Source organism: Anastrepha obliqua, chromosome 1 (assembly GCF_027943255.1).
Source record: "Anastrepha obliqua isolate idAnaObli1 chromosome 1, idAnaObli1_1.0, whole genome shotgun sequence".
Taxonomy (NCBI): domain Eukaryota; kingdom Metazoa; phylum Arthropoda; class Insecta; order Diptera; family Tephritidae; genus Anastrepha; species Anastrepha obliqua.
The window spans coordinates 48331301-48350300 of record NC_072892.1 but is presented as its reverse complement, the minus strand read 5'-3'; the positions used below and the strand labels follow the sequence as shown (position 1 = coordinate 48350300).

At 37.3% G+C, this 19000-nt stretch overlaps 1 protein-coding gene across 1 annotated transcript in view; it reads right to left on the bottom strand.

The window, feature by feature from the left end:
- Positions 1-19000, bottom strand: part of LOC129250842 (hemicentin-1) — a 336677-nt gene that overhangs the window by 143203 nt on the left and 174474 nt on the right. The window contains exons 7-8 of the mRNA XM_054890469.1: positions 15809-15960; positions 12688-12832 (exon numbers count right to left, since the gene is read on the bottom strand). Of these exons, the coding sequence (XP_054746444.1) occupies positions 12688-12832; positions 15809-15960 (297 nt within the window). The remainder of the gene's footprint in view (positions 1-12687; positions 12833-15808; positions 15961-19000) is intronic.

Genomic DNA, 19000 nt, shown 5'->3' with positions numbered 1-19000 from the left:
TCACACTTTGAATAAAAGTAATTTTCCAAACTAAATTGATGGCATTTTTAATTGGTTATACTTCGAGTGCCGGACCCTGTATATTTAGCAATGATCAAACACAAAAAAATTGACGATGGTTTTTTGATATTTCGAAATAACATCACTTTTGTGCAGGCAGGATTGAAGTGCGAGTGATTCGTTTTCAAGAAACGATAACGGGACTTAAGAGATATTGAAATCCTGGCATTACTAATTTGTGCATAAGTGTGGCAATACTATTCTGCATATTATAGTGCTGTAAGAAAAACTTTCTATATTAGCTTTTGTAAAACCGTAGCAATTTTTAGAATTCTTAAGAAAAATGCCTAATTTGTGCATAATTTTATTACAAATTACGATCAGAAAATGTTATAGCTGAGCATCGGAGTCTCTTTAATTCAAGAGTAATGATTAGTAACAAAAGAAGTATGTAAAATGATAAAGAACCAATTTCAAAAGTGAATACTTGATTCGCTTATGTTTGTCTGGACTTTCTGGTAGTAAGCCCCTTTCAATGGAAAACAGACAAAAGAAAACCTTGAAATCTAATAATGGAATATTTGGTGCTTTCTGATGCCTAGCGTCAGATTTATGCATTAAAACAGAAAACAAGTTCTTTTGCCTGTTAGCATACAGGTAATTATTGGTTGGTAGCTTTAACTTTGAAATTGTAGAAGTTTTGCTCTATCTGGGATAAAGCGATAACACCAACAATGTTTTCACCCAGGAAATCAAATGTGCAATCTGCGTCAGCAGAAAGAACCCGTTTTTTCTTGTAACTACAAGATATGTTTCGTTCTGCTTTGCGCTGCGCAATAGTCCCACTCAAGGGCAACGACACTAGCGCTAACTCAGGTTACTGGCGTTCGAAACTTTCCCGTAAATGCAACCAAACAAAAATGAGTGAGAAGTACGCGAAGCATTTCCAGGAGGTATTATTAATGCACGCCGCAGCTGCAAAAGTAATTAAAAAATCAAAAAAGTTTGTTGGGATGTGGAATTACCGGTATCAGGTGTACAAAAATGTTGATGACTTTTCCAAACGCGACTTGAAGCGAGTGGCGACAAAAAAGCAAGGTAAAGTGGTCGTACAACTTTTTAAGCGGGACCCCTCTTTGTGACTATGCCAAGTATGATCAGTTCTTGCTAAAAAGGGAATAGGTATGAACATCAACACCATCGAACTTCAGTCGTCGGAGGCGAATATATCCTACCATCCCACATCATCAAAACCACTGCTCTCAGAAAAAAACATTGAGAAACAACAAAACAAGAAAATGGCGTCCCAGTATTGGACTGGCCTTCTAGTCCCCAGACGCCAATCCCATTGAAAATGTGTGAGGAACTATGAAAACGCATCTTACCGGAAGGCCAGTCCATGATTTAAAGTAACTCGTGCGTCAAGTTCGCAAAATCTAGTCCTGTTTTTTGACGAGCTACGCAGAATAGCTGGCTCAAAGCATGAAAAAGATGCCAGGCTATACTCGACAAAGATGAAGACTACAAGTCTTATTGAGTAATTGCCAGTCGTAGTTTTGTACATACTTTCATGTAAAAAAAAAATATTTCATTATATAGCTTTTATACTTCATGAACAATCGCGGTTCCTTTTTTCTGACACAGACTGTAATATAACTCTTGCCATCAGATGTTATGGTACTTCGTGGTCGGAGGAAAATTGAAGAGCGCATTTTAGACGAAAAAAAATTAGGCTCTACCAAACACTCATCGTGCCTCCTCTTGTATGTGGTGTAGACGTCTAACAATGATTCCAATGGAAGATTTTGAGACTTAATTTCATGTAAAGTTTAAGGAGTATTGTAGGAAGAAAATAGGATAATGAGCTGCAGTTCGTTAATTTGGACATGCCGATGAACGGCACGATGGAAAGAATTTAGAAGGTATGGCCAATATCAGACAGTTAACTGACACACAAAAATTTTGAAGTAGCCAATTGATTTGATAACGTAACAGAAAATTTGACAGCAGCTTATTTACGACATAGGTTGGCAAAAATTTAAAAAAATTACGCAGAAACCAACTGCTAATGCCGTCTGAACGACGACTGATTGAAAGACTGATTAAATTCAACTAATCTCTCGTTACATATTTTGCTTTCCTTTCATTCCCCTTTCTTTCTGTCCAATCCAAAGCTACTCTCAGAGTTTTTCTTCGGAAGGCCTAGCCTTGTAATCTATCATCCCTGGTGCATATAAGCGATGATGTTTTGGTGAAACAGGCCTTTAACGCGGCAGACACTGTTGTACCAAAAACCCAAGTATCCCACAAACAAGATCGACTTACAGTAAGTCTATTAGCCGTGAAATATTTAGTCTATGATAACAACTCACAGGCGATTTCCTCGCTTTATCCCAAAGTAACTCGGGGTCTTCGCAAAACTGAGCATCATTCATACGAAGGTTTTAAGCAAAAGAGGTCCAGTAGAATACGACTCATACGGCAGAGCCACGGCGGCAACTTACCTGAATTGTATCATCTATGTACACTCAGGACGAATGTCAAGCAATAAGTGCTGGCTGCTACTGATTTTTATTTTCTTTCACTTAATTTTCGATATTTTTCTTTAGTATAAATTCAACAGAATGAAGGGTTTTTCATTATGAGCGCTCGAACTTTTCAAAAATTTATATTGTTTTTCCATCTGCATTCGCTGGCATATTGTATGGAATTGAATCCCGGCCAAATAGACTCCGCCTAGAAATAGGCTCTACTTCGCTCAAAACAGGCTCAATTTTATGAAGAATGCGAGTTTTTGATTAATATTAGGACGGATTATGATTGGGCCGAACCGAAAGCCACACCCAACTGTAAAATCAGATTTCGGACTGTAAAAGCACCTGATGAAGCTCACATGGAATTCCATCGTTCCAATTCCGATGATCGTGAAGACTGTAAATTGAATGGAGTGCACGGAACACTCGGCGAAGAGAACACAGATTTTGTTACTTACACTTTAACAATTTCAACATGTGCGTGAGTCGTGTGGCGTTTAATGTCTAAATGTCAAGACTAAAAATTTAGGTGAGCGATTTCATATCAAGTGAGGATCACTTTTTTGGACAATAGGCTAAATTTAAAAAAAATTGGTTAATTTGTAGATTTGACTATAATAAGAAATAAACCGAAAAATGTTCGAAAGGCACTCAATAATTTTGAGATTTAATGAATGTTGAAATTTCAACAAAGTTTTTAAAGTCAAATATTTTCGGCTCTTTTAACAATTTCACCTATAATTTTTTTTGTAATTTTTTAGGATAAAAAGACCTATAAAGAAGTGTTGGGAAAAAATTATAAATATATAAAAAAAAAAATTCGTAATTTTTGAATCTCTTTTCATTACTAGCTGAGACAATGCAGTAATCCCTGAAAGTTTGTATATTTATTTATTGTATTAAGTATTTCGAGTTATATTCAAATACGTACAGCAAAACAGCTGAAAATAATTTTAAATCTGAGGGGATTAATTTTAGGAAATTAAAAACAAAAGTGTTTTTCTCAAAAACTTTGAAAAACAGATGTTCACCATATTTTTTTTTTACTTTTAAGCATTAAATTTTGAAAAGTTTAGATAGGGCCCAATCCGACGCCCATAAAATTTTAAAAACTTATATAAACAAGTAAAAAAGTTTCGCTGTCCGCCGAAGCCAATTTTTTTCTTCTGCCTGATGGTTACAAATACTGGCCCTACATATCTTACCATGTTTTGCGGAATTACCAGGAACTTTCAAAAAACTAAAAGAAAAAAACGAATTAAGTAAAGAAGGCTAAATTCGGTCTGGACTGAATTAGAAAGTACTCGCGCCCATTCTAGCAACATTTAGTTTGGGTAATTTCAGAGAAGGGTATTTTTCAAACATAACAAAAATAGAATTTCGCCAAAAAATTATAACAAATACTCATATACATAATTTTTCCCAAAAAAAAAAAATTTAAAAATGTTATTATTAAAAAATAAAAACAATTTTTTAATATTAAAAAGAACCAAACATATTTCACTTAAAAATAAACTTTCAACAATAAATAAATCTCAATGTCATTACACTTTTTTCAAGGTTGTGTCAGTCTACCCAATTATACCCAAACCTACAAAGAAAACACTTATTAAAAAAAAATTGCCGACTATGTCCAAAAACCTTGGATCACTTGATCGCCCACGTGAAATAAAATTCGCCTATCAAAGTTTGAGCGCACCTATTGACAACCCCTTTGCATAGCAAATATGCGAGCGGCAAAATGTTCATGTAAATGAGCAAGGAAATTGAAAATGTTATCTAATTTAATATCTTCGGAGACAAGGCACGACATGCAGACAAGCATACACAGGCACACACTTGCACTAACTCACAAAGGCTGCACGCACTCAACGACATTTGGTGACAGACAAAGCGCTTACAGCTTTCTTGTGTTTGCTTATAATAAGGAATGAAGTGCGAAAGCGCCGAAAAGTATGTTATAATAAAAGAAGCGATTTCTTAAACAAAATATTGGAGTTGTTATATGCATGCGGAATAGATGGAAATGAGTATGCCATTGATACACATTTTTTCTTTTTTTTGTTCAAGTCTTCTAAATTCTTTTTTGTAACTTATTCTATGTTATTGCTTCATAACGCTTTGCGCATACATGCATGTACTTGTGTATGTAAAATGGCAAGCCAGCAGGGTAACCAATATGCTCGAAATGCATGATATTAGTTGATAGGAGCGATGAAACGGGAACAGGGTGCTGATAAAAATAAAAAAAAAAGTTATTTTATATTTTTCGCTTTAATGATTTTCGTAAGCAACAACATTTTGTGCCCACTATGTGTATTGACAATACACTTACTTGCAAATGTGCGGATACAAGCACTTTTGCGGCTATAAACTTAAAAAGGCAGACAACGGCAGTACACTTGAGCATATCATACAATCTACACTTCACTAGTTTTATGCTAGTTTTCTTCATAGAGCCAGCAACGTACAAGTAAAAATTTTCATTTTGTGTTTCTGCTTTAACACTTTTTCTAAACACATCTCTTTGTTAGCGTTGCTGCTTGGCATTTCCGCATTTTGCTTTTGCTTTGCTTACATACTTAGAGCGAAAAAATACAACAACAACTGTGTCATAACAATGCACTTTATAGCCAATCAAGTAGAGTGCTTCAAAATCCTCACTACACACGCATTCGATGGGACAGCTGCATAAATGTGAATGTGTATGTGTGTTTCCTCCAGTCAACTAACTTAATCTGAGAGAATGGGGTATTATTTCTCAAGCATAAATATGTCATTAGACTGCTAAAGTTGTTTTTGCCGAAAGCTTTTTTTTACTTTCGTCTAGCGCGCCATTATTTTTAAAGCAAGCGAAGAAATATTGTTATATACGATGGGAGGCTAATAAGTTTGCACCCTGAGGTAGTTAATGAAGGAAGGGTGTGGTTTGTTTCATTTTTTGATTTTTCCATCAAAACTCCCAGTTAGCGTCTAGCATTAAATGTCTAAAGTGCGCCTCTCCTGTGTTATTGAGTGCGGGTACTCCGTTATATTCTTTTTTTTTCGAATGATAAAAGCGTTGCTTTCTTCACTTTGGTTATTAGAACACAATAAAATTTTCATTTGGTCTTTTTTATTTATATTCGAGAATGCTCCCTGTGGCAACCGATCATAGAGAGAATATCCTAGCTGACATGCCTCACGCAAAAAACGAACGATCCATCTCTTAACCTTTTCCCTGAATTACCAAGTGTGGCGGTGGTAGATCCTAGGACTCTGATACTACCCAATAGTGATTAATATAATGCTTCGCTATTCATAAAGCCACAAATCTCATTACTAAAGAGGTAATATGGATCTTTGAATGTAGAGACGGCAACCTTTCGCTACTGACACAAAAATCGCACGAAAATTTCTAGCAACCCCGCTTTTACATGAATTATCCCCTGTTACGTGAATTCTTCATAATTCACTGAACTCGACCAAAGTCGACCATGTCCGAACCTTATCTCAACAAAATTGCAGAAGAAGAATAGTACATGAATTAAATAGGCAAGGATTTTTTTGTCGGGACAGACTGACAACTACAGCACTCAGACAAAATTAAGTCCATTATACTGTACTAGGTTTCACCTTTTTATTTTCTTTAAATATACCCGGTTTTCGAAGAAATCTGAGAAGATCTTGTGGTGCCAAGGAGCCAAGGTGCCCGCTTTTTAACACATCAGTGCCAAAGACCTATAGTCTGATTCGACGAAGGCGAGGCAGACGCATAGAAAGTAGTCCGCCATCTCAACCTCCTCTCCACATGCTGGGCAGAGAGCATTGTCTGGGACGCCTACCTTTTCCATGTGCTTTGTCCATAGAAAGTGGCCCGTCATTAGTCCAACCAGCTGCCTATAGTCCCTTCTGCTTAGTGACAGGAGTGTCTGCGACAGTCGGTCGGACATGAAAGATAACATCAGCTTTGTCCATCTGCAGCCTCTCTTAGCCTGACGCTTGTGAGTTAAAGTAAACCATTTGCTAACCATGGATTTAATGGCTGCAGAAGGGAGTGGTAGAAGGGATTCCGGGACAAAGAAGTTGGCCCCAGAGCCCATCCTACCTAAAGAGTCTGAGGTCTTTAAGCTGTGAGATGTCTCGTTACCCGCGCTACCCACGTGTCCCGGGGCCCAAGTTACCAACGGGATATTATGTCTATTGACTTAGTTCAGCCTGGATTTACAGGACTCAACAACCTTTGAAATGGTTGAAGGGCTGTCTAAGTTGGTTGAAAGGCTGTCAGCTTTGCTATCGCTGTATACACATACTGATCTGCCTCTGCATCTGTTTTCCACAAAAAAGTTCATTACCGTTTGAATAGCGAACACCGGCGAACACTGTTTCCGCATCTTCATGAATGACTCTAGGACCGAGCACGGTTGGTGTGTCCCTGGAATCCGGCGGGACAAAACTAAACTTTGCTCTTGGAATGTACGCATCTGTGTTTCAGGCAAGGCGTTAATGGCGTTTATAAATTTAGCAAAACAATTAGCGGCAAACAGACTCTTTGTGGTGTTATTATCTTTGGTTTTGACACCTACAAACTACCTAATACAAAATAAAGGTTGTCAAAAAAGTCTTGCGGTATTTTTATTGAATTTTCAATTGTTCATAAAATTGGTTATAATAATGCGATTTAAGTCAAATATGCGCCGTTTTGTTCGATGACGAGTTCTCAACGAGATGCCAACTTCATAATGCCCCACTTATAGAAGCTCGATTCGCTATTGTCAAAAAACTCTTTTGTGGACAACTTCCGACTACCAAGCTCGTTCGCCATGGACAGAAATAGGTGGTTATCACTTGGTGCGAGATCCAGACTATACGGTGGATGCAAAAGAACCTCCCATCCGAGCTCCCGGATCTTCTGGCGCGTCACCAAAGATGTGTGTGGCCTGGCGTTGTCCTGATGGAAGACAATTCGGCCTCTGTTGACCAAAGATAGCCTCTTCTGCATGAGTGCTGCATTCAAGCGGTCCAGTTGTTGGCAGTACAGGTCCGAATTGAGCGTTTGGCCATAGGAGAGCAGCTCATAGTGGATGATTCCCTGCCAATCCCACCAAACACACAGAAGAACCTTCCTGGCCGTCAATCCAGGCTTGGCCACCGTCTGGGTAGCTTCACCGCTTTTCGACCACGACCGTTTGCGCTTCACGTTGTCGTAAGTGACCCACTTTTCATCGCCAGTTACCATCCGCTTCAAAAACGGGTCGATTTTGTTGCGATTCAGAAGCGATTCGCATGCATCCATACGGGCAAAAATGTTTTTTTTGCGTCAAGTCGTGTGGCACCCATACATCGATCTTCTTTTTGAATCCACGCTTCTTCGAATGGTTTATAACGGTTTGATGACTCATGCCCAGCTCTTGGCCGATGCTACGGCTGCACTATGCCGGTCTCTTTCGATCAATTCAGCGATTTTATCGCAATTTTTGACGACAGGCCTTCCGGACCGTGGCGCATCTTCGATCACCTCTGCACCAGAACGAAAACGTTGAAACCATCGTTGTGCGGTGGAAATGGAAACTATATCGGGTCCATAAACTGCATAAATTTTATTGGCGGCATGAGATGCATTTTTGCCTTTATCGTAGTAGTACTGTAAAATATGCAGTATTTTCTCTTTATTTTGCTCCATGTTTGCGACGCTATAACTCACGAACGACTAAAAGCAAACAACAATTAATCAAACACGTGTTAGCACGTGAAAAGAGCTTTCCAAAAAGCTCTAGCGTGAAACGATGCGACGAATACAACTAGAACTACGCGCTTGCAAAGACAAGCTTGCGGAAATACCGCAAGACTTTTTTGACAACCTTTAAATATGTCTCATGACATTCTGTTAAGATGGTGGATACATAGCCAATCTTATGTAATGCAAATTGTGCCAACTACTTGGCTACACCTCAAAATGGTGTAAAAATTAGACAATTTGTATAGGGTGGGCCATGTAAAATTTGCATTTTGAATCGGCTATAAAAAAAAACTAATCAATATTTAAAAAATGTTTTTTTTTTTATTTTCAAGATTGAACATTGTAATATATGAATGAAAATAATATCGTTCAAATGACTACCACGACTGGCTTTACAGTAGGCCATTCGATCAACCCAATTTTTAAGCACATTTTCGATTGTTTGGGCTCCAATTTCATGAATAACAACTTCGATCGTGTTTTAAACCATCAATCGTCTCTGGATGGTTCGCATAGCCTTTGTTCTTAACAGCTCCCCACAAAGACTAGTCTAACGGGCTTAAATCACAGCTCCGAGGCGGCCAATTGATAACGGAATTTCGGCTGATTATTCGGTTTTCGAAAACGGTACCCAAAAGTTCGAGTGTAACTTTGGCAGTGTGACAAGTTGCACCGTCCTGTTGAAACCAAATGTCGTCCATGTCATCCTCTTCAATTTTTGGAAACAACTAGTTGAGCATGTCACGGTAACGCTCGCCATTTACTGTAACCGCGGCTCCTTGCTTATTTTCTAAAAAAAAAATGGCCCGATGATGCCGCCAGACCAAAAACTGCACCAAACAGTGACTCGTTGTGGATGCATTTGCTTCTCTACAGTAACGTGTGGATTTTCTAAGCCCCAAGTCCGACAATTTTGCTTATTGACGTAGCCACCGATGTGAAAATCAGAAAAGAAGAAGAAGACTCACCACTTTGGAAATAGGTTTTCAATATTTCCCAATTTTGTTCAAGCGTATAGCATCCCATTTCGTAAATGTCAAACCTTTTACCTTCACATTTGACATGTCATTTGTGTTACCATTCTCAAAAAAATAGGTGGTTCAAAAAGCAAACGCTGAACTCACTACCCCCATATAAATCAGATGAATGCACCAGCATTATATGTGCCAACTGCTCAGAGCAAAACTCTCATCATTCAGTGAATGTAATTTTAACAAGTAAAGGATGTCTTAACCATCAAAATAAGAAAGAAGTGTTCAGTGATGGAAGCTAAAAACATCTACCGCACGCTAATTATATTGCCTCAGTCAACACCTCAAAGTCCTACGTCACAGCTCTTTCATTATCGGAACCTCTACCGGCTCCTACTACCTAAATTACTTCTACTCCAAAAATACAACGAAACAAACGAAAGCAACAATAACATCAAACAATTGAATGCCAACCCAAATAATACTCCAAGTACAGCTCTTTCTTACACAGGAATTCCACATTCCATTATAAAAAAATACCTTTATTTCAGTAACAGAAATCAACAAAGCCAACAACGCCATAAAAATATTGAACACTAGCAAAATAATTCTCGAGCAACCAAACTCACCTTCTTTTAAAACACCTGCTTAACCCATAAACAATATAACAAAAAGAGTAGTTATCTTCAATATTCATTCAGAAGCATAAACGACGCACTACTATCCCCTACAGAAAATTTCAATTCAAGCAGCACTTTAAGAAATACCAACATAATCAGTGAAAAGAGTTTTAATAGTACAACTTTGAACAGAAAAAGAGCTTTCTACAAAATCACTGCTCTGTCTGTACTAGTGAAATTATGGCAATTTATCAAGCGGCTGAAATAGCAGCTAAAGAGAATGGTAAATTGACAGTCAATCTGCTGTAGTCGCACTACAAAGTTTTAGCAATGATAGTCCATTAGCAGCGTACATACGAGATTTGTTCATCAAACACAAACATAAAATTGAATTGATGTGAATACCTGGCCACTGTGAAGTTCAAGACAATGAATTTGTTCACTACGTTGCTAAAGGTGAAAAACCTGGTAAAGCTCTACCTGCATGAAAAGACTATAATATCACGGAATGATTACCTTTACCATTATTCTACTATTAACCCTACAAGGACAATCCTAACTTTCCTGCTGGGTCAAAACTTGTAGATATTTGGATGTTCACAAGACTTCATTTGACTCATGCGTAAGTCTCTTACATACCTGTTCAGCCATGGGTACTAATCTTCCTGCTTCTGCACGGATTTTAACACATCCGTAGAACATGCCTTATGCAATTGCTCTCAGTTTAACGATAAAAGGCGAAGGAAATTTTGCGGTTCCATGTAAAAAATAGCAGGGGTAACTTTTGTGGAACTTTTCAACTACTTGGGTTGAGGGTTTTCTTCTTCTTCTTGTTACACAAATCCTTATACCTAAAAATACTTATCATAAAATTCCAGTATAAGTCTCTTAATACAGCAAAGCTCAAAATTCACCTTAAATCCCAAAATTAAGTCAAAACAGAAAATGGGTACTGTAACTTCCATAGTACATTACAATTTACACAATTTTCGAATAACTTTTACGGTAAATAATGCCTGCCAAATCTGTCTTATTTTCTGATTGTGGATTTTTTCTGAGTTGCTCGTTTTTTAGTAACCCCTAAAACCCTGGATGGCACTTTGGGGCTTCCCGGACTGGTGGAATATGCACTCCAGCCTATACTTGCCATTATAGCATTCACGACCATCCTACCCTCAAGGGAAGAGTGGGAACGCAACGAGGTAAGACAGGGCGAGTCCATCCATGTATACACAGATGGCTCAAAGCTCGAGGGCAGGGTGGGCGGAGGTGTATATTCCGAACATCTGGGGATCTCCTTCAGTTTTCGGCTCCCCCACTACTGTAGTGTCTTTCAGGCTGAACTGATGGCAATAATAAAAGCCGCGACAACCTTCAAGGTAGCCATGAAATGCCGCACATCTCTTAACGAGATGGCTGAGTCATTTCACCTAAAGGTAACATGGGTTCCTGGCCATCGCGACATTGAGGGTAACTGTGGAGCCGATGAACTAGCAAGACTCGGCACTAAATTGTCTGACGAACACATAGATAATGACATAGGGATACCCTTACAAACATGTAAGCTACACATCCTTGAAAAAATTGTAAAGAAAGCAAACGAAAGATGGCGAAATGAAGCAACCTGCAAAATCGCCCGTCAACTTTGGCCGACTCTAAATGCTAAACGCACAGAATCTCTGCTAAGCCAAAAAAACACAGTCTTAGCACATTGATCTCAGTCATAACGGGTCACTGCCTAATAGGTAGCCACACCAAAAGGATGGTTGCACAAACACATGACTTCTGTAGAAGTTGTCTAGATGAGGACGAGGAAGAGCCAATCTCGCACCTACTGTGCCACTGCCCTGCTCTATCCAGACGCAGGTTTACTATTCTGGGTAGATAATTTTTTAATGAGCTAGAAGGCCTCAGTACTACAGAAATCAGAGATATTTTAAAATTTTTGAAAAGCACACACTGGTTTTAGGAGAGATAGGGACAAGCTCCCCACGCGGCATCACAATGGGCTATGAGACAGAGTGTGTGCCACCGCTTCAACCCAACCTAACCTAGGCATCCCTTCAGATTACTCGTTTTTTAGGCACCTCAAAATGATGCTATTGTAAGCTACTCGGTTGCCAGTCCACATAATCTACCATCAGATGGCACATATCTCTTGAATGATTTTCTACAGTACAATTCTTTCTTTTTATTCTTATGAGGCTTTGCCAGGTTGCGAAAAAGTTTGTGCAATAAAATTTTACGCCGGGGCTTATAATGAGAATCTGACAAATTCTTACTTACTTTCGTTCATATTTTTAAAGCATTTCAAGATTACAAAATACATCGATTGGCCTGCGTTTGGTTTTACATTTACAACTTCGAATGGATAGCATTTTGTCAACCTTGTCAACGGCTCCTTTAGTTTTGTTATGTCATAGTATATTATTCAGTTATTTCCAGAAATTTTATCCGTAATATTCAAAGTATTGGGGATCGCGCTCCATTCAAAAAATATTTATCTTTCTTTACCCCAAAAGAGAAACTAAGAATTTATCTTTCTCTTTATCTTTAAGAACCTAAACTACTATTTCCAGTTAACGCAAAAGGCAAGCTAAAATTGGGTCGAAAACGACCTTTAACTTAGAACTACTCAAATTGTAAATAATAACAAAAATGCATGCTCTTAAGTCCGACATTTACGGAGTTGTACTGGCTTAAAGTTGCTGTCAAAAACGACCTAACTTAAAAAGGAACTAAAAATTTCAGAACGTTGTTTTATTCTACGGGGTCCTTTTGGATTTCCTTTGTAAACGCCTTCTATATAGCTGTAATTCAAATATGAGTAAATTGATACTTACAAAATACATTTAGTTTCATTGCTGTTTCACGTATGCCATTTCGCACCAGTTCATTCGTAGCACGACAGGATAACGCTTTGCCATGATCCTCACGTGTTGGTGTGATGCTGAGTACCGAAAGGCTGACATTGCCATCCTCAGAAACCTTCAATTAGAAATTAAATTTCCTTGCAGTTGTATTGAGTGAATTTATTTATACATAGAAGTATATATTTTCACCTAGTTTAAAATAAATATAAGTTCATAGCGTTTTTATATTTTCTTTTATTTTACAACGATTTACTTGCTGTTTGCAAAGGGTCAAAATTCATTCGATAGAACTCTTGCTGTCTTAGAGAACTATGTAAATTGTATTTTTGAGTTATTTAATATCTCAAATCACTTTAGAAGCAGAACGGTCGCCAAACCAGTCATGAATTGACGAAAAAAATGAGCTCCGATCATAAAACGATTCTCAATCACTTTCATTCAATGAGATTTACTGAAAAATTGGGAATCTGGATGCCCCAGGAGCTCAACGAAAAAAACAAAGAAAGGCGCCTTCAAATTGCTTCTCAGCATCCTCCACTCCATCGAGCAACACGCGGTCATAAACAGCACCTTTTGTACCGAATCATCACGGGAGATAAGAAATGGTGCCTATACATCAATATAAAGCAAAGAAAGGAGTGGGTGGCTTCAGGAGATACGCCAAAGCCGTTAGTTAAGCCGGATCTTCATCCAAAGAAGATCATGATATGTGTTTAGTGGGACTGGGTGCACTGGGAAATCATCGAAAAGAATGCCACATTGTCCAGCTAAACCGCGTGAAGGAAGCTATTCGACTCAAAAGATCTGATTGACTTGTTCAAACCATACTCATTTACGACAACGCCAGGCCTCATGTTGCACAAGTTGTCAAAGCCGCACTCCAAGAGCTCGAATGGGAGGTTCTTCAGCATCCTCCGTATTCTCCGCACCTTACATAAGCCGATTACAATCTTTTCCGTTCCCTTTCAAACCATATGAAGGGTGTTACCTTCGATGACAAAGAGGTCTTCCAAAATTAGCTTAACAACTTCTTTGACATCAGACCAGACGATTGTTGACGGAAGGAAATCAACAAATTGGTCGAGAGATGGGAAGAGATTGTCAACAGCAATTACTTATATATAATTTATTAATTTATTGACATAATTTTTTTTTTTTTTTTAAATAAAAGTTAAGGTAAAAACGGTATGAACTTATTCCCCAACTTAATATATATAAAGTCTGGTTATTGCAGAAAATATCGTAAATAATGCAGATGGCTTAAAAATGAATAATAAGGAAATTATACTAATAATGGAACATCGTAAATGCGATAAATGATAAGGTCCCTTCAATCCCCTCCACTGATTAATCAACTCGTACATAAACGGAGTGACCCAGTTTTGCATGCCTACAAAACCTTTCATTATAGAAGCTTTGACCTTTGGCCTGGTCTTGTACCAGCTTTGGTAAGATGGCTACTGCCGAGGATAAGGGCACTCACTTATACGAAAATTATAAATTCGTTAAAAGTGGCATATGTAAGGGGTGCTCTAGTACTAAAACTCGTAAACGACATTCGCTACACTGATATAATTGTCAGACAAATTTTGTCAGAGGAAAAGTCTCAGTAGTGAAGGTTTTCTCCGGATTTCTGCTGTCACACCAGCTACTTCTTTTAAAATTCATACTGCAGATGTTTTTTATCAGACCTTTACTCTCTCTTTGACTCATTCTCAAAGCAGGTATACTGAAAAGTCGTTAAAAAAAGTTATTTAGAATGCTCCACGAAAACTTTAAGTAAACAACTTTATGGGCGGTCGTTGAAGAAGAAAAACTCGTACGGTTGAGTAAATGAGTAAGAAAGCTTAGTTTAAGCTAATGTTCACCCATTTGGCATAGATACATGGCGAACACCTTCACGTATGAGCATTAGGTAAAAAAAGTTGAAAAATTGTTGGAGTGTGTTTTTTTTTCGTTGTTTTTAAAATATGCGGCTCAATTTTATTTTTTAGATCTAATACGACAGAACGCTTTTTAGTGGCGCTTTAGTAATGTCTTGATTTGTTAACTTTCTTTGTTAATTTTTTGTATTGCTTTCATTAAATTAAAACTATCTGCCTTATCTGAAACTTTGTTCTATTTCAACGGGTCCGAAAAGGTCCTTTCCGACTTGAACAAAGCTGAAGGTTGCACTCGCATCTACTCTGCGTAAGCGTATAAGTTTAATAAGTGTGTAAGTAGTATAAGACGCCGTAGCCGAATGGGTTGGTGTGTGACTACCATTCGGAATTCAGAGAGAAAATAGGTTCGAATCTCGATGAAAGACCAAAATGAAGAAAAACATTTTTCTAATAGCGGTCGCCTCTTGGCAGGCAATGACAAGCCTTCGAGTGTATTTCTGCCATGAAAAAGCTCCTCATAAAAATATCTGCCGTTCGGAGTCGGCTTGAAACTGTAGGTCCCTCCATTTGTGGAACAACATCAAGACGCACACCACAAATAGGAGGAGGAGCTCGGCCAAATACCCAAAAAGGGTGTTACATATATGTATATAATATATTGTATAAAAGATTTTTCTCCATGCTGTCGAAAGCCACTTAAAAATTGCTGAGCAACAAAGTATGCCCTAGCATAAAAATAAACTCTTTTGTATTGAATTTAATTTAATAAAGTATAATTTTTAACGGAAGCAATGGTTCGCCAAGGAGTGTGACGCTAAGAAGAAGAAGAAGAAGAATTTTTGAAGGTTGCAGGTGCTGTTTGAGCAGCTGTTACCAACATAGCTTACAGAGTTATGAAACTCGGAAATTTTTCAAACTTGTTGAAAACCGCAATAAATTTTGCGACTAGTAAAACGTGGCATCTGCCTTCATTACACTGCCACATATTTATATGAATAATTGAATTTATTTAATAATAAATGAAAAAGGCTCATACATATTTCTTTTTCGTCAACTTCTGCCTCGATCAAAATTTTCGCATTGTCAAATCATAAGAAATTCAAAAATATATTCATGTTTAAAAACAGGTTTTTGTTTCCTAATAACAATAAATAAATATATTTATTTTATCACTTTTGTTATTCTGTTTATGTTTACTTTCGATTTACCTTTTGGCTATGCCCATGCAATTCCATATTCCCCATCCACCAAGTGATCTTTGCCGGCGGTCTTGAGCCAATTGCTTGGCACTCAATTTCATACTTTCGATCAGCAGACATTGGTTGGTTATTGAATGAAATTTCCACCAGCAATGGACGCACTAAAATAAAATGAAAAGTAGATACAATGATATTAATGGCGATGGCTATAATTATATTCTGAGATGTAGGGGTAACTTATGTAAAGCGTGGGCCATATAGCGTTTGCTTTTTGAACCACCTATTTTTTTGAGAATGGTAACACAAATGACATGTCAAATGTGTTAAAAATTTACTTAAAGGTTTGACATTTACGAAATGGAACGCTATACGCTTGAACAAAATTGGGAAATATTGAAAACCTATTTCCAAAGTGGTGAGTCTTCTTCCGCGGTTACAGTAAATGGCGAGCGTTACCGTGACATGCTCAACAAGTTTTTATTTCCAAAAATGGAAGAGGATGATATGAACGACATTTGGTTTTAACAGGACGGTGCAACTTGTCACACTGCCAAAGATACACTCGAACTTTTGGCTACCGTTTTTGAATTCCGATATGAATTGGCCGACCCGGAGCTGTGACTTAAGGGGGGAGCCTGGTTTATAAGGTCAAAAAAATCAAATTTTTTTTTTCATTTTAAGCGATTCCTAATATATTTCAGAATATTCGCACAAAGTTACAGAGCCTAATTCTCAATATTTCCGTAGATACAAAGCCAAAGGTAGGCGAGCGTTAGGTAGTTACGCTGTGACCGGACAGCTATAGTACAAACTTTATCTTCTTTTCTCGACTTTTCATTTTTATGATTTCTTTGAATTGGCGTACAGGAATGAAAAGAAACCCAAGAACCTTTTGAAATGAATCATAGCTTGTTCCCTTCAGTATTAAATTCTCTTCTATTTGAACTAACAAAATAGATAAAGAAAAATTTTTCAAGATTTTTATACCAAGTTGAAATGATTTTTTTTATAGAAAGACATTTTTTTCTTTAAAACCTCCAAAAAGTTGAAATTTTGGAATTTCTCACAGTTTTCTTAGTTCATCTAGAATAAAAAATCATGATAATTAGAAATCGATTTGAGTTTTTTGCTTTAGATAATAATTATGAGCTGTATCTTGTACGCCAGTTGGAAACTCCAGCGTTGCAGCGCTCTACTAATTTCTATGTTAAACATTTTTTTCGACTTATTTCAACCAGTAGGGGACAAAACGAAGTACCTCCTGTCTTCAAACAAACAGTCGGCGCACTCGCGTATCGGAACCCACGTCACTGTAGACAGTTATAATTTCGAGGTTGTAAAGGACTTCGTCTATTTAGGAACCAGCATTAACACCGATAACAATGTCAGCCTTGAAATCCAACGTAGAATCTCTCTTGCCAACAAGTGCTACTTTGGACTAAGTAGGCAATTGAGCAGTAAAGTCCTCTCTCGACGAACAAAACTAACACTCTACAAGACTCTCATCATGCCCGTCCTAACGTATGGCGCAGAAGCTTGGACGATGACAACATCCGATGAAGCGACGCTTGGAGTGTTCGAGAGAAAGATTCTGCGTAAGATTTTTGGACCTTTGCACGTTGGCAACGGCGAATATCGCAGACGATGGAACGATGAGCTGTATGAGCTTTACGACGACATAGACATAGCGCAGCGAATAAAGATCCAGCGGCTACGTTGGCTGGGTCATGTCGTCCGAATGGATACAAACGCTCCGGCTTTGAAAGTATTCGATGCTGTACCAGCTGGTGGTAGCAGAGGAAGAGGGCGGCCTCCTCTGCGTTGGAAAGATCAGGTGGAGAAGGACTTGGCTTCACTTGGTGTGTCCAACTGGCGCCGGTTAGCACGAGAAAGAAACGACTGGCGTGCTTTGTTAAACTCGGCCAAAATCGCGTAAGCGGTTCTAGCGCCAATTAAGAAGAAGAAAAATTTTTTATACTTTTTAAATGTTCATTAAAAAAAAATCGCAAAGAGATGCAATTTTTAGACCTCATAAATCAGGCTTTCCCCTTAAACTCAATTATCTCAAAACTTTTTTACTACTTTTTTCGGCCTGGTGTTGTCAAACAGAATAAACTATTCAACCGACTCTTCTTAAATTTTAATATGTTGTTCACAACATCAATGGCTATCACCCGTACTAGAATCATATTATTATTTCAATTATTTCGTATTTTTTTGATTAAAAAACTGAAAAAGACTTATTTTTTAGGGTGTCAAATTCAAAACCGCGTCATTTTGTAAAATTTATTTTTTTGGTTTTATTCTAGAAGCGCGACATAGCCATAATAGTTTTTTTGGTTTTTTATGTCAGATAAATAGAAGAGCCAAAATGGACAACAGCGTCCAGGTCCAATTTTTCGGTAGGGTCAACTTTAGCGCCATTTCTAAAATTATTAAAATTAAATTTGTTTTTGTTTTTTATATGTAAAATAAGTTAAATAAAAAGACTTAAAAATTTAAATATCGTTTTTCATTTCTGATTGTTAAAAAAAATCCCTGAAAATATCCTAAATTTTCGAGCTCTAGACCACCGGGACCCCTTAAAATATTAATTTAAAAATGTCTCCATTACATATAAAATTTATTAACGTGAGAATGAAAACACAATAACAATAACAGAATAGCAATGCAAGTATCTAATTCCATTAAATCATTTCCCCAATAATAATTAATATGCGATAATAAAATTGAGTTATTAAACTTCATACAATTAACACTTTTACAAAAAATTCTCAAGGACGGCAGTCATCATGCAGCCATCAAACTTTGGACGGTTAAGAGATTCTGCAGATATTTCAAATTTTTAATCAATTTTTTTTTTCTTTAATCCAAGATTGTTGTTTGATGATATCTTGACAGAAAGTGGCAAAAAAAATTTTGTGTATCTTCGTGAATGGTGACCCGAAATTTTATATGTGAATAATAGCAATTATTACCAATGAATGCATTTTACCATTGTACACCACTTGCAAAATCTGGATAGTATTTAAGTTAACCGTTATACATTTTTTGATAACTAAAAAGTCTATTAAAATAATTCGAAAATAGTTTCATTAAAAAAAAAAAATTTTTTAATAATGTGAAGTAGGAGGAACTTCAGGAAATTAGTTCTAAAATTCAAGATTTTAATAAGCAACCATTTTTAAATATCGGCTTGGT